General features: G+C 35.4%; 3 protein-coding genes across 4 annotated transcripts in view; 2 read left to right on the forward strand and 1 right to left on the reverse strand.

Annotated features, from left to right (window-relative positions):
* The window catches only part of LOC108748267, a 5,631-nt gene extending 5,010 nt beyond the window's left edge, over nucleotides 1–621 (forward strand). The window contains exon 5 of the mRNA XM_018486311.1: nucleotides 31–621. Within this exon, the coding sequence (XP_018341813.1) occupies nucleotides 31–427 (397 nt within the window). The 3' untranslated portion in view covers nucleotides 428–621. The remainder of the gene's footprint in view (nucleotides 1–30) is intronic.
* Nucleotides 622–2,352: 1,731 nt separating this feature from the next.
* LOC108748252 (facilitated trehalose transporter Tret1-like) lies at nucleotides 2,353–7,367 on the forward strand. Its single transcript, XM_018486287.1, has 6 exons — nucleotides 2,353–2,580; nucleotides 3,123–3,384; nucleotides 4,831–4,991; nucleotides 5,783–6,058; nucleotides 6,230–6,477; nucleotides 6,660–7,367. Exons 1-6 carry the CDS (start codon nucleotides 2,496–2,498, stop codon nucleotides 7,056–7,058), a joined length of 1,431 nt encoding a protein of 476 aa, XP_018341789.1. The 5' UTR covers nucleotides 2,353–2,495; the 3' UTR covers nucleotides 7,059–7,367.
* A 1,584-nt stretch (nucleotides 7,368–8,951) lies between these two features.
* Nucleotides 8,952–13,749, reverse strand: part of LOC108748391 (octopamine receptor Oamb) — a 21,473-nt gene continuing 16,675 nt past the window's right edge. The window contains exons 8-10 of one of the 2 annotated variants that reach the window (XM_018486541.1): nucleotides 12,491–12,652; nucleotides 11,380–11,693; nucleotides 8,952–10,728 (exon numbers count right to left, since the gene is read on the reverse strand). In XM_018486541.1, the coding sequence (XP_018342043.1) occupies nucleotides 10,614–10,728; nucleotides 11,380–11,693; nucleotides 12,491–12,652 (591 nt within the window). In that variant the 3' untranslated portion in view covers nucleotides 8,952–10,613. The remainder of the gene's footprint in view (nucleotides 10,729–11,379; nucleotides 11,694–12,490; nucleotides 12,653–13,749) is intronic. The other variant, XM_018486542.1, reaches the window with a different exon arrangement.

The following is a 13,749-nucleotide window of genomic DNA, read 5'->3' on the forward strand; positions in this document are numbered from 1 at the left end:
AGTATCGCCCACGTCTTCGGGTCCCACCACCATTGCTTCGTCATTACCTACTACGACGGCATTAAGGGAGAACACGCTTCTTAAGGACAACGAACGAACATCTAATCAGAACGCCGTGCATCTGGGGAAACCGCTGCCGCTCTCCAACATCCAGAAACGGGTAGCCTTGCCTGCACCTTATGTACTTTCGGTGCTGCCTTACAGATTCCTTCACAGCTCGCTGCATCACACCCAGGACTCTCTGGGCCAATACGATTACAGTTATACCGGGGACTCGAGCGCCAAAACCGAATCCAGGTCACTTGACGGTACCACTAGGGGAGCTTATAGTTACATCGATCCCAATGGAATTCTTCAGCAGGTGCATTACATCGCCGATCACAATGGATTCAGAGTGATGGCAACTAATTTACCCGAAGCGAAGTGATAATCATGTCGGCACCGTAGAAAATGTCCCACGGGGCGTAAAAGTTTATCTTCGAGGCGCGATGTCATGTATCAAATATTAATACCGTATACAATTTTCTTTCTTGAATTTCCAATTACTCAGCGGATCTCAATCTCGTAGAAGAATAAAGAATAAAATATATTGTTGAATTTTTTAAAGCTTTCTAAAAAGAAACAGCATATATTTTCGTAAATTTAATTATTAAAAAATTTACTTCAATTAAAGAGATAAAAAGATAAAAAAAATAAAATAAATTCATACTCGTGTATTTAATAAAAACAATCAAAAGTCGTTAAATAATAGCTTTTGATTGCTTTTGTTGATAAATACTCGCGATACAAAAGAAGCAAAACGAAGATTTGCGTTCAAATGTATCGTCTCGTGTAATAAGTATCGGTGTCGGGAATTTGAGGAAACATTACACGAATGCTTCTCGAGTTTGTTCAATGATTGTGCTCGCGGAAACGCGAAGGAACGGACTTGATTCGTATTCGAGTATCTTCCTAATTTTATTTTTTTTGTAATGGTAAGCTTACTTTGCGCGATTTCAATCGCGACTAAGTAAATTATTTTTCGTTTCGTGAATATTCTTCTTTTATTATTTTTAGTACGATTGAAAATTTTTAGTACGTTAATGATGTCATGTTTTCAAGATTGTTAGTAGATTACACTTATTGATTATATTACGTAAATGATGAAAAATGCAGTCTACTGTTATCTTTACATGTCTCTTCTTTATTTTCTCTCGATCATTTCTGTATAAAATGAATAAACCAAATAAATAATTGCAATAAATTTACTTATACTTATAACTTAATGTGTGCAATATTTTTAAATATTTATATCTTGGTAATTATTCAATTTAGCTACCGCACTTCAAAAATCAATAAAATTAGGTTTACAATTTTCCACGCGAAATGAAGGCCACCTCAGACCAAAAAAAAAAAAATGGGTGAAAAATAATTTTACATAGCAGTATTTCACGACAGTAACAGATTTCCTCATCTCAATAGTTGTCAACTTTAATGTTTAATATCTCAGTTCGCAGGGCAGAGCGACGCATTTTTCTGCCAGATTTTTTTGTTTCATGCAAAAATACGTCGAATAAGCCTAATTTTATAGATTTTCGAGGTGCGGTAGCTAAACTGAATAATTACTTATATCTTTTTTAAAAATGTAAATTATTTTCTTAAGAGAATTAAAAAGGAAATTAAATTTAATTAAAAAAAAAGTTTTAATTTTTACTATACGCAATTTTCAATAAATTACGCAGGCATTTTTACGTTTTCTCTTTAACGTCTCGTTGTATCTTCGAATTTCAAATATCTCTTCATGAATTTTTTAAACATGTAAAAATTACGTTCATAAAGATATCTTTTCATATAAATTAAATTATTGTTATAATGATTATATTATTACTAATATTATTATTAATATTATTATACGATTCAGTCATGTTCTGGGATGAATTATCGAAATATCAAATGTCAGTATTTCTGTTCTCGCGAAAGGATTAAATAATACTTGAATTTGAGAAACAACACCTCTTACGCATTTTGGTTCAACTGAGCGCGTCATGAAAACGGAACCGAACGCATTGAAAAGCGATGTTTCAAATATCGTCACCAAAGTAACACAAACGCAGTGTGAATAGCAGCAGATGAACTTATTCGCACACAATTATGCTGCTTGAGTCTGAGAGATGCAAAATGTCGAGGCAAAGATATAATACTATATATAGATAATAGTATGTAGATTATACTTCTGACTTTTGATATAAGACTCGACTCTGGCCATGACGTAAGCGCTGGGGTTACAACTGAATCGCCGATATCGGTACGGGTACTGATAAGAAAATCTCACTGCAGAAGAACGTGTGAATTAGAATTAGTCGGTCCGCAGTATTCGATGGATGACATTTTTTTTTTAACGCCGTTGAACCATCGCATTGGCACGCACACGTGCGGAGTATCGATGGCGAGCACCGTTTGATTTTGCGCAGTGGTTTAAGTGGCTAAAGTGATCGCTCGATTCTCGTGCATGCACAATGGTTTTAATTGCACAGAGTGACGAGAGATCGTCGTGCGAGCGACCGACTTCGAAATGCGCGCAATACGTGGGCGTGCTTGTGGGTGAGTTTTGTGGATGGGCGTTTAATCCTCTCGCGAACTCGCATGATATTGAGATGCGACTGCATTTACACATGAATATTTAATAGAACCGAGATAGTTGAAAAACAGAATCCAGCGCGTGAGCGTTTAGATGACAGATAGATTTTAACGGTGATAAAATTGATTTAACGGTGTAAATCTGCCTTCATTTATGTAGCCTCTGGGAGCTTCGTAGCGACTTTGGAAAAAAAAGCTCAAAGCTATTACACGCGATTGCTGCATTAATTTTCGCGTCTCTTAATTTAATCGAAAGTTTGTCTCTCTAGTTAAAACTCTCTCGATAGACATCTCTTGACTGTAATTTAACTTCGCGTTCCCGTCGTTGCGTACCTATGGGATATCTCTGAGCGGAAGATATCAAGAGTAGCGCGAAGAGAAAGAATTCTCAGAATAGAACGTTGTCGAAGATAAAATATTTCGCGACACAGATTAAATAGAATATTTCTCAAGAGGAATTTTACAAGATGGAATGTGTCTGACATTTACTTTCTGTTACCGCTTAGCGACACTCGCCGCGTTCTCGATTGGCACATATTTGTCATGGACGTCGTCCGCCTTGCCACTTTATAACACGAACGATACGCTGTCTGTCAGCGATCAGGAAGGTTCCTGGATTTCTTCCTTGGTCCCTCTCGGTGCAATTCCAACCGCTATTCCGACGGGAATGTTTGCGGATAGGATTGGTCGCAAGAAGACGATTTGGACGACGACCGTGCCTTTATTTCTCTGTTGGTATATTATCGGATTTGCGCAGAGTAAGATATGGTAAGAAGGTTCCCAAACAGAATAATAAGTCAAAATGACATTAAATGATTAAAATTTTTAGTAATCATTTCGAATTCATTTTGAAGTTACAATGACTTGTGTTCTGTTTGGATTCATTGTAGATTAGACGGTTTCTTCAGCATTTCATTCGGTATTTTATTTTCGTAGTAATAATAATGAAATTCTCCCATATTTGGAATTATATTTGGAATTATATTATATTGGAAAAGATTTAAAGAACGCCTCGTGTAAAATATTAACGCGCGTATTTTTTTTCCTGGCATGTAAACAGAAAATATTACAAATATTACACCAAAGTAAAAAATAATAATATAACATATCCAATTCCTATCTTCGACGGATCGTTAATTTACACAATGATACAATTACGCTTACAGAAATCTAATGTTACTAATTTAAAGAGATGTTCTAACTAATTCAAAGAGATGTTCTTTTCATATAATTTAAGGATTTAATCAAATACGTATTGAGAATAAATAGTTAATGTGTAGGCACTCTTGTATTTTTTTAATTTTTGGCATTACCGTGCAATTTTCTTTAAATAATTTTCTAAAGTAGTTCAAATTCTTATGGAGAAGGAGAGTTTTAAATAATTTAATTGTAAACAAAATATAAGAATTTTGGAGAATTACATAGATATAAAAGAATAGAGTTTAAGAACATTTTGAAATTAAAATAAATTAAAAAAATGAAGTTTCACCATATTATTTTCGTGCAAGGGAATGAAGTGTTCATGAATTATTCAATTCTCTTTAAATACATCAATAACGTCACAATATCTTTAAATATAACATTGCCATATTTTTACATTAATGAAAACATGGCAACGTCGTTTCCGTTAAAATTATTAATTTCTAAATTGAATTTAAATAATTATTATAAACGATTTGTCCTTTTCACATAAATATTTATTTTTATTATAAAGAAAATGTTTTAATAACAAATTACAATATTACCGCTAAAATTTTGTTAATTATTTATTTTTTAGAAATAGCAATGGTATTTTGCATGCTTTGTATTCTCGTGTTAAAAAATAAGAAAGGTCAGATAACTCCATTTTTTTAAGTTGGAAAATGACTGATAATTCAATTACTCTCCTTAATACTGATCAATTTAATACTAAAAGACAGTAATTAATTACTTATCTTAAATATTAAATATTTAATTGTTGTTCAATACTTTTAGTACTCCGAATAAGTAATTAATTCCTGTCTTTCAGTAATAAATTGGCCGATATTAGATTTCTATAAGAGTGGCAGAGAAATTAATAAGTCTAAACAATTAATAAATGACATCTTTCGTCGAAGTCTGCTGTCCGTCATGAACGTTTTCATTAATTGCATTCCCAGCCAGCGATAGCGACTTTATCGTACGGTTTCATTGATTTTCTATTTACATTACGTAATCGAGTTTTTCCGTCAAAAGGATTTTCCTGGCTCGGTTTGTTGCGGGGGCAGCATGCGGTGCAGCATCTGTCGTTGTTCCCATGTTCGCTTCTGAGATTGCCGAGCAGAGCATTAGAGGCTTGCCTGGCATCATTTTTCAATTGCAGATTACCGCCGGAATTCTCTTCGGATATACTACTGGTAAAGAAGCACTTTTCTAAATATAACATTGGATAATTTTATGACATGTGCCATGTTTTTGATACACTACAATCCTTTCTAGCAACATTATGTAACACAGTGTACAATTCCGTGCTTTTCAACTGACACAAATGTACGCAGCTAAAATGCTATGTTCGACTGCGTCGTTCTTTTGTGTTACTTTACGAATACGAAATTTTTACATTTTATTATATTTATTTTCCTAGAAATGATACTCTAATAAGAAGTTTTAAGATTATATTCAAATATATTCGGACGTGAGTATACAAAACCTTTGTTTTTATTTCAGCTCTGGCAAGAGCTAAGCAACGTTTCAGTTATAAGTTGACATTATGTATTATTGTGTTTCGTTGCTGGAAAGCGTCTAAAATCTACAATTAAAGTCAGAGGCACATTAATTAAAATGTATATTGTTTTCTCGAATATATATTATATTCTATTATATCAATGATATATTGATTGGCAAAACTGATGTAAAATAATTAATATTAATAATAAAAAAGCTTTATAAAAAATTTAGTTGAATATTCGCTTTTTTCCATTTGCTGCAATATGCAAATATAGCTCTTCATTTAAACATCTGTATAATATTAGATATCTAATGACACAAAGAATTAAAGGAAGATGTCATTATAAAGAGAGAGAACTTGACTTTACTGTACATAATTTAAAGGTGTTTGTAATGATAGATGAACTTCAAGTCGCGAGAATTCTAGTTGTTACACACGACTGTAAAACTTTCTTGAAATGATAAGCGGTGACGTTTGCAGCTTTTACCGATAGCTTGCCTGTCATCGCGATACTTTGTTCCGTGGCGCCCGCTTTGCTTTTGATTTTCTTCCCATTCGTACCGGAATCACCGGTGTGGCTGGTTATGCAGGGTCAGAAGAACGAGGCAAATATTGTGCTAAAACATTTCAGGGGAATTCGTTGTAGCACTGAAGCGGAATTGACCAGGCTCGAGCTTCAGGCCTCAGAAATGCGAGAAATCAAACCCAATATTTCGGATTTGAAGAATTATCCAAGAGCGACCTGCATTATACTCGGTAAAAGATTTAATTTAATTAGTAATTAGTTGCGAATTAAATCGATTACTGAATGTTTTTATTGCAATAACTAATTATTCTGTTAATTTTATCAACTTTATCTAATTGATAATTTGATATATTACACAAACATATATATGTTAGCTTTAATTCAATGTTTAATGATTTTAGGTCTAATGTTTTTTCAACAACTCTCCGGTGTTAACATTCTGATATTTTATGCAAAAAAGATCTTCGACGATGCGGGCTCAATTCTGAGCTCATCTACGTCATCAGTAATAATGGGTGTCGTACAAGTGATTGCTACTTATTTTTCGACCGTTTTGATTGAACGCGTCGGCAAAAAGCTATTATTATTCATCAGTACGTCAGTGATGGCAGTTTGTATGTTCACAATGTCAGGATATTTTCGTTTCCAGGTAACAAAATATTAATTGAACAATACAAATTTTAATTACAAATTTGTAATTCTCTAAATATTTGATTAAAAATATCAATGATCACGAATAGTAATTTTTAATTGTATATCGATTTGTAATTTCATATTTCTACATTGAAATTTCTTAATTAGATTGATTTGCTCTTCTCTCGGTTGTTTCAGAGCTCTCACGATCTCTCGAGCTTCTCCTGGATTCCTCTGCTCTCGTTCGCAGTATTCATCGTAATTTTCAGTATCGGCTTTGCTCCCGTACCATGGTTGATGGTCGGGGAGTTGTTCACAAACAACGTTAAGAGCGTGGCAAATACTGCCGTGATGTGTAACTGGACGTTGGCCTTTCTCGTGACAAAGTGCTTTCAGGACATGGTGAATCTCATGGGAATCTCCTCGTCATTCGCTACATTCGGCATGATAAGTTTAATCGGAACTATATTTGTCTCCGTGATGGTGCCGGAAACGAAGGGCAGAAGCTTCGAGGAGATTCAGATCGAGTTGTACGGGACGCAAATTAGGATTCCGACGGAAGACTCAGAGCAGCGAGGGAAACATAACAAAACTTAATAAAATAATCACTGAATCGAAACGCTCAATTGTAGAAATATGGTTGTAACTCGTTTGTATATCATGAATATTCTATAAGTCACCTGCAGTAGTGCGTAATTATAATAACTCAATTACTTCCGCGTGACGTTATTTTAAAATTTAGAAAGGAATATTCATGGAGAGAGGCGGGGGAGGAGAGAGGGAGAGGGGGGATAGGATGTGCTCCTGGTAATCATACATAATTACAGAAACTACTCTTAATTGAAGGTAAACTTTAGCGATATGTATAAACTAGATATATCTAAAAAAATTATACGACGTTATGAAACAGAGAATTCCTTTGTTTTTTTAAATTTTTAGTAGTATTGATTTAATACGTACCGTAAAATGAGTCGTGCTGCGCCGCTGAAATTTCCGAGCGTATGCAATACAAATTGTGGAAGACCACGGATTTGTTTATACTCACATATTTATTTCCATCCGTGATACTTTTTTTTTACTTATTTATACGATATCACATAATACATGAATCACGCAATTTTTTTCTTTAAATCGATCAGTCGTCTCGCCGCCTCTGTTGAATTACAGTTGCGCAAAGCTATGACAGCGATCAGAAAGGAGAATAAATCCGGAAGATTTCGTGAGGACGAGACGTCGAATTTTTCTTAAGACGTGATGCCGCCCAGCACAACATTGCTCCATTGTATAAAGTAATACATGTGCATTTTGCATGCGCGGCGACGACGACGTGGTGCAAATGTTTGCCGTACAATTGATACACGCGGGATAAAAAGAAACATATAGATCAATGGCAGCAAAGAGTTGCGATCTTATTTCAGATGCATTGCGGAAAATCGCTGGAATAAAAGAAGAAAGGAGAATGGAGGAGAATGGAGGGGAGAGGGAGGGGAAGAGAAACGCCGATTTATGCGAAAGGTGCACGTGAATATCGGTTCATATAGAAGATATAACGACATACTTAGCGTGTTTTTGCGCACACATAGATATCGATATGTACACAGGAGGTCTGCGTCACTCGTTATGTCTGTCGTTGTGCCTGTCAGACGTTTGTTCCCGATCGGACGCGTGCCGATTGTCCAACTTCTACTTTCTTTCCCGGATTGAGAATTATTCCGCGATGATTCTCAATTTCTCAATGTGCAATCTTCGATAACGACGTAGGACGAATGCGTGGCGCAATACACACACAAACACACATACAAAACACGCACGCACACACACGCACGCACATACACAGAACATATGGAAAGGACAGTTTTGTTGAAGTATATAAAAATTTAGTTAGATGCAATTTCTAAAAATAATTTTGTTGGCTTATCAAAATAATTATATATAACGCTCAAACTGGCTAAAATGTTAAATTTTTTGCAGCGTTGCTTGAGATTTCTACACAGTAAAAATATCTCGTGTATATGTTAGAAAACCGTCCAATCACTCAAGTCCTTGTTAAATTTTTGCGTTGAATTTTTTTTATCACGTTCGAGTATTAATTTAACACAATGTGATTATGTTATTTAAATAGTTTGCGTTAAATTGATATTCAATATTTCTTAGTGTCAAAATAACACAATTTAGTTTTAAAACGTAAATTCTAAGATGAATAAATATGTGTTAGATTAATATATCACAAATATTAATTTTACTGAAAAAAATATGTCTATTTTTAACAATCGTCGGTTTATTTACAAATTGTATCTCTATTTTTTTTTGTATTCATATTCTTAAATAATATTTGTGTTACCTTCTAATATATTCATCTTGTGTTAAACGAATAGATAAAATTAAGTTGGACCGTTTGGAATATGTGAAATATGTTAAATTTAACATAAATTGTCCAATGGTATACGTCATTATTTTGATGGTTTAACAAAATTATTTTGATATCTGTATCTAACTAAACTTTTAAGTACTTCATCAAAATTATTCTTTCCATGCAGATGTTGCGGACGATCAAGACGAATTATAAGAGTCGATCGGCCGATCCGATCGTCCGCACGAAACCGGAGTAAGTTTCGGGCTGAGGGACTAGAAGCTACACGATGTGTAATTCGCTTGCGCGAATAACATATATCGAAACAAATAAATAACATTGCAAAACGACTCTGTGCGTCTGGAAGAACAGAGAGCGGATAACTTTCTCTCGTCGCGAAAACGGTGCACTCTACTACGGGGATGACGAAAGAAGGCACACCGATTGCGTACATATTATTCGAAATTATTGGAGGTTATCATCTCCAGGTATAATAAACGACCGATTATCCTCCGGTGAGATCTGCGCGGGGCACATGTAACGTATATACTAATAGCAAATTCGGTCATTTGCATTACACTAGATTAATGCACACTAAAAGCTGCTGTACACGATTTTGAACAATTAAATATCCAATAATGATATTACGTTATTTAATAGAATACACGTATTATCTCATTATCAAAGTTGATTGTATTAAATGCGAATCCATTTAGATACTTTATATAAAGCAGCTTTTTTTAAATGTGCACTAACCAGTGAATGGCCGAATTTATCATAATTATGTCGGTCATCATAATTTATTGCGTCTACCGGACGCAAGAAGACGGTCGTTTATGAAGGATAAACCGCATGCGAAGCTTCTCGCGTAGCTCAAAAGTACAAATCGAAGCGTAGCGTCGCGACGGTTATCGCGAGGAAACGCGTTCCTACAACGATCCGCGTAGGGAAGTCGATTTTTCCTTTTCTTCTTTTTTTTTTCGCTTCTTACAGATGAAGCGCCGCGTTCTGGGTCTATCGCGCTGGAATCCAATTCCGCGTAGACGCGTATCGCAAAGCTCCACCTGGTACTTCGTTTTCGTCGACCTCGCCGCAATTACAGTGCAAAGGCAAATCGCACAGCATCTAGCTTGCTTTCCTTTTTCTTCGTTTTTCCTTTCCTCCTAACAGGAGATGACAAAAAAAAAAGCGAGGAAAGAAATCCTCTGCTTGACTTACTCCTCTGCTGACTTTGTGTAAATTCTTACGAGATCACGCGATTTAGCAAGGAAGCAGATCAAGCAGTAAATTATTTGCTCACCTCACTCAAGAAACTACCCGAGTATTACAGCCCTGTTGACCTGGCCGTAAAGCCGCCATTGTAGCGAGATTATACGTAGACAAGCTAAGCATCGGTTTTTTTTTCTTTTCGACGACGGAGTAACGAGACAAGTTAAGCAAGTGGCACGTTACTCGCCCGTCTTACTTGTCGCTCGTTATCTAACTGTTACTCGCCTACCGATTTCATACATTCGCGGTGAGACGGAGATAGGATCCGAGAGTTTCCAGCTTCACCCGAGTGTTCTAATTTACGGGAACTGCTGACGCAACATTAGTCTGGTAGAATAGAGAAACTGATTTACGTTGGCACACTAAGCGTCAAAGTGGCCGCGACTCATCGTCGTTATGACAGTAAGAGGGTCGCGAGGAAGTCGAGCGCGGCTCTCGGGGCACTGCCGTCATCAGAATGAGAATATCCTCGCTTTCGAGGATCGGGGATTGAAGGTGACGCGCTGCGTACTAGCTCGGACGTGTCGCTACAATCATCTGGACTCACTCTGCGAATGGCTCGCCTCCAATGACGGATCCGGATCCGAGTCGTCGATGGAGGTCCCGTGCTGAGTCGTGCGAATCGAGTAACTCGGGCTTCGTTCGTTCCTACGAGAACACACGCAGAATCGTTCCCGTGAGACATGCCGGTGGTGCGAATATCATTCTGTGGATTTCTTACAAAACAACAATATCCTCTCTCGAGGTAATTAGGGTTTAAAGTTTAAAAAATATTCAGAAAGCATAGTCTTCAACTCGATTTCACCAAAATTGGTTATTTTAGAACCGAGCCACCGAATTTATCGCGCATTATATAATCCAGGGAAAATACTTTCATGAAAACATTTGGTCGCCATATAGGACTTGATGATATATATCACCGTTTACGGTACGTAAAACGTGATGAAATTTAAGAATTTTCTTTTATGTGAACCGTATTTCTAAAACTTCCTTTGCGTTTAAATTCAACAGATATGGATGATAATCGGATAGATACGCCATAATACTGACATAATAAGATTTTCTAAATTTAAATCTTAAATTTAAAACATAAACGAAATGATTAATTCTTTTAAATCTTCCTCTCTTTTACGAGGCAAAATTCGCATAAAAATAGACCGTAGAATGCAATGCCGCTTCACGTATTTTGTCATACAAATCGCAATTCCAATTTAAATGTCTCCTTTATACTGCAAGAATGTGCTTGCAAAAATAGATAGCAGAATGCATTTATTTTGTAATACAAATTGTAACACTGACCTCATTGCCAATTGACTGCCATCACTGCCACGTCGTAAGGTGTTGGCGCGTTGTATGCAGGAGCACTTGCAACAGATGATTCTCTTGAAAGCGAAGCGGAAGTCCCTGCTGAAGAGGGCATAGATACACGGATTTATCGCGGAATTGCAGTATCCTAGCCAAAACAGTACGCTGAAGACGGTTGGATGGATGTGATTCGGACAGAATGCGCGCACCAGATACATGGTGAAGAAAGGTAGCCAGCATAAGATGAAGCCGCCGACGATGATACCCAGGGTCTTCGCCGCCTTCGTTTCCATACGAAATCTCTTCACCTGCGTATAATTTTGTCTCAAACATCGAGGCAACCGACATATTTTAAATATCCTTTACTCTGTTAAAACATGAATGCATATTATAATAAAATATCATAATAAAATTAACTTGAAATTAATGTTTACTTTTAACAAAGTGCGCTTAAATTCAATCAAATTATATCCAATTTGAATCACGTTTAATAATTATTATAAGCCGCCAGTACTCCCGCTTAGTATGTTCTCAATTTCACTAAAACTAAAATATAATTTGAACAACTTAATTTAAGAAATGTATTAAATTTAATTCAAATTTAGTTTATTATTTACTGATGCATGCCTTAATACGAATGCTGTTTCCTTTGAAACTAAGCAATTCAACCATAGAAATGGATTATTAGATATGATTGTTTCTTTAACCGTATATTTTGTATTGTATTAAAATCATACATTTTACACACTTTGGAAGTACAAAACAACAAAATGCTATTTAACTTAAGAAATTAGTTTAAACTTGATCTTTTAATATTTAACAGTAAGAAAGATATTAACTTTGCATTTTGCTTTCAACAAACAGTACGTTATCTCTTTTATAATATGCATTCATATTTTGATCATTAAGTTTACGCAGTATAAATTAATTCCGACAGTAATCGACTAGTTATCACTACGCCGACTGAGATAAAAATGAATTTTCGTCATGTGAAGTCTTACGAAACTATCGGATGTTGCTTGTTCGTTTTTATGGAACATTTGAAAAATAGGTCCGATAGCCAAAGTGTGAAAGCGATAAAAACGAGCCGATATGAGAAACGCACTTGGGCTTTTATGTTTCTCTTGCCCAGCTTCATCACTCGCGGCTTCTCCTCGTTGCTCGGCGTCATCTCGCGCAGCGACAACTCGTCGCCGGTCACCTGACTCTCGCAGCTGCTCCGCCTGCTTGTTCTTTTGCTGCTGCCGACCCTATTGACACCACCGACCTGAAAGGGGATTTAACAAGTCGGCCTTTACGACTCCGACACACGCACACACTCACGTAAACATCACGTGCGCCTATAAAATACAGATTCACTTTCGCGCGAGATTTACAGACGCCGTTAAACTTTCATGACGAACGCGAGCAACATCCAGACTGTTGTCAAAAGCTCGCTATAGCAATACGCTATCATATTAGGCTGAAAATTTGATATCCCGCATTTTTTTTACGGACGAAACATGAAACAGAGGTAACTACTGTACAATGCGAGTTATACACAGAAACAATGACTTTGCTGGAGCATTAAAAAATTTAATCAAATATATATAGATCTAGAAATACTTTTTTATTTTGACTATCAAAATGAATGCGTAGGATGTACATAAACAATAGACTAAAAAATGTTGATATTCTGCATTGTTAAATATCAAAACAACAATAATAATACTAAAAATTAAATAATATTTTGTTATTTTATTAACTTTTATTTAATTTATGTTAACACGTAAATCAATTCATTTTTTCGGTTAGTTTCAAAATAAACAACGTCGCTATTAACATATGCATTTATAGTAAACAATAAACTAAATTTGAGTTAAATTTAATATCTACAATTCCTTGAGTTAAATTATTTAATTCCACAATTTCAATTAAATCAACGAATTGAGTAGGAGTGGCAACCTATAGAAATAATTAACAACAACTCAACTTGGATATAATTTGAGATTATGAATTTAACAGTGTAGCAATCGACTTGTGCGTCCTACATAATTATTTTGATGGTCTAATAAAATTATTTTCAGATTTGTATCTAGCTAAATTTATAAATCTTTGAACAAAACCATTCTTTCCGTGTTCTCTGCCAGAAATTGAAATTTAATTATTGATGCTTACACAATTAGATGCAAGCACAGAAATATTGTAGTCATTATTTTATCCTGATTGTTTGCAGATCTTTATTTTCGACAATACATTAGAATTCTAAAGGGGAATTTAGTTCATACTTATTTATAAAAATAGCGCGATATCTCTGACAAGTTATTCATATCTGTCAAAATAGAAGTGAATATATCTCTATTTCTTCTTAGAATATATTTTATA

The sequence above is a fragment of the Trachymyrmex septentrionalis genome, unplaced genomic scaffold (assembly GCF_001594115.1).
Source record: "Trachymyrmex septentrionalis isolate Tsep2-gDNA-1 unplaced genomic scaffold, Tsep1.0 scaffold22, whole genome shotgun sequence".
Taxonomy (NCBI): domain Eukaryota; kingdom Metazoa; phylum Arthropoda; class Insecta; order Hymenoptera; family Formicidae; genus Trachymyrmex; species Trachymyrmex septentrionalis.

What these genes read in the sequence shown, in the direction of transcription:
- LOC108748252 (XM_018486287.1), top strand. Translation starts at nt 2,496, where the DNA reads ATGGTTTTAATTGCACAGAGTGACGAGAGATCGTCGTGCGAGCGACCG. An exon ending in ATACGTGGGCGTGCTTGTGG is followed by an intron (nt 2,581 to 3,122) that starts GTGAGTTTTGTG and finishes GTTACCGCTTAG; the next exon opens with CGACACTCGCCGCGTTCTCG. An exon ending in AGCGACCTGCATTATACTCG is followed by an intron (nt 6,059 to 6,229) that starts GTAAAAGATTTA and finishes TAATGATTTTAG; the next exon opens with GTCTAATGTTTTTTCAACAA.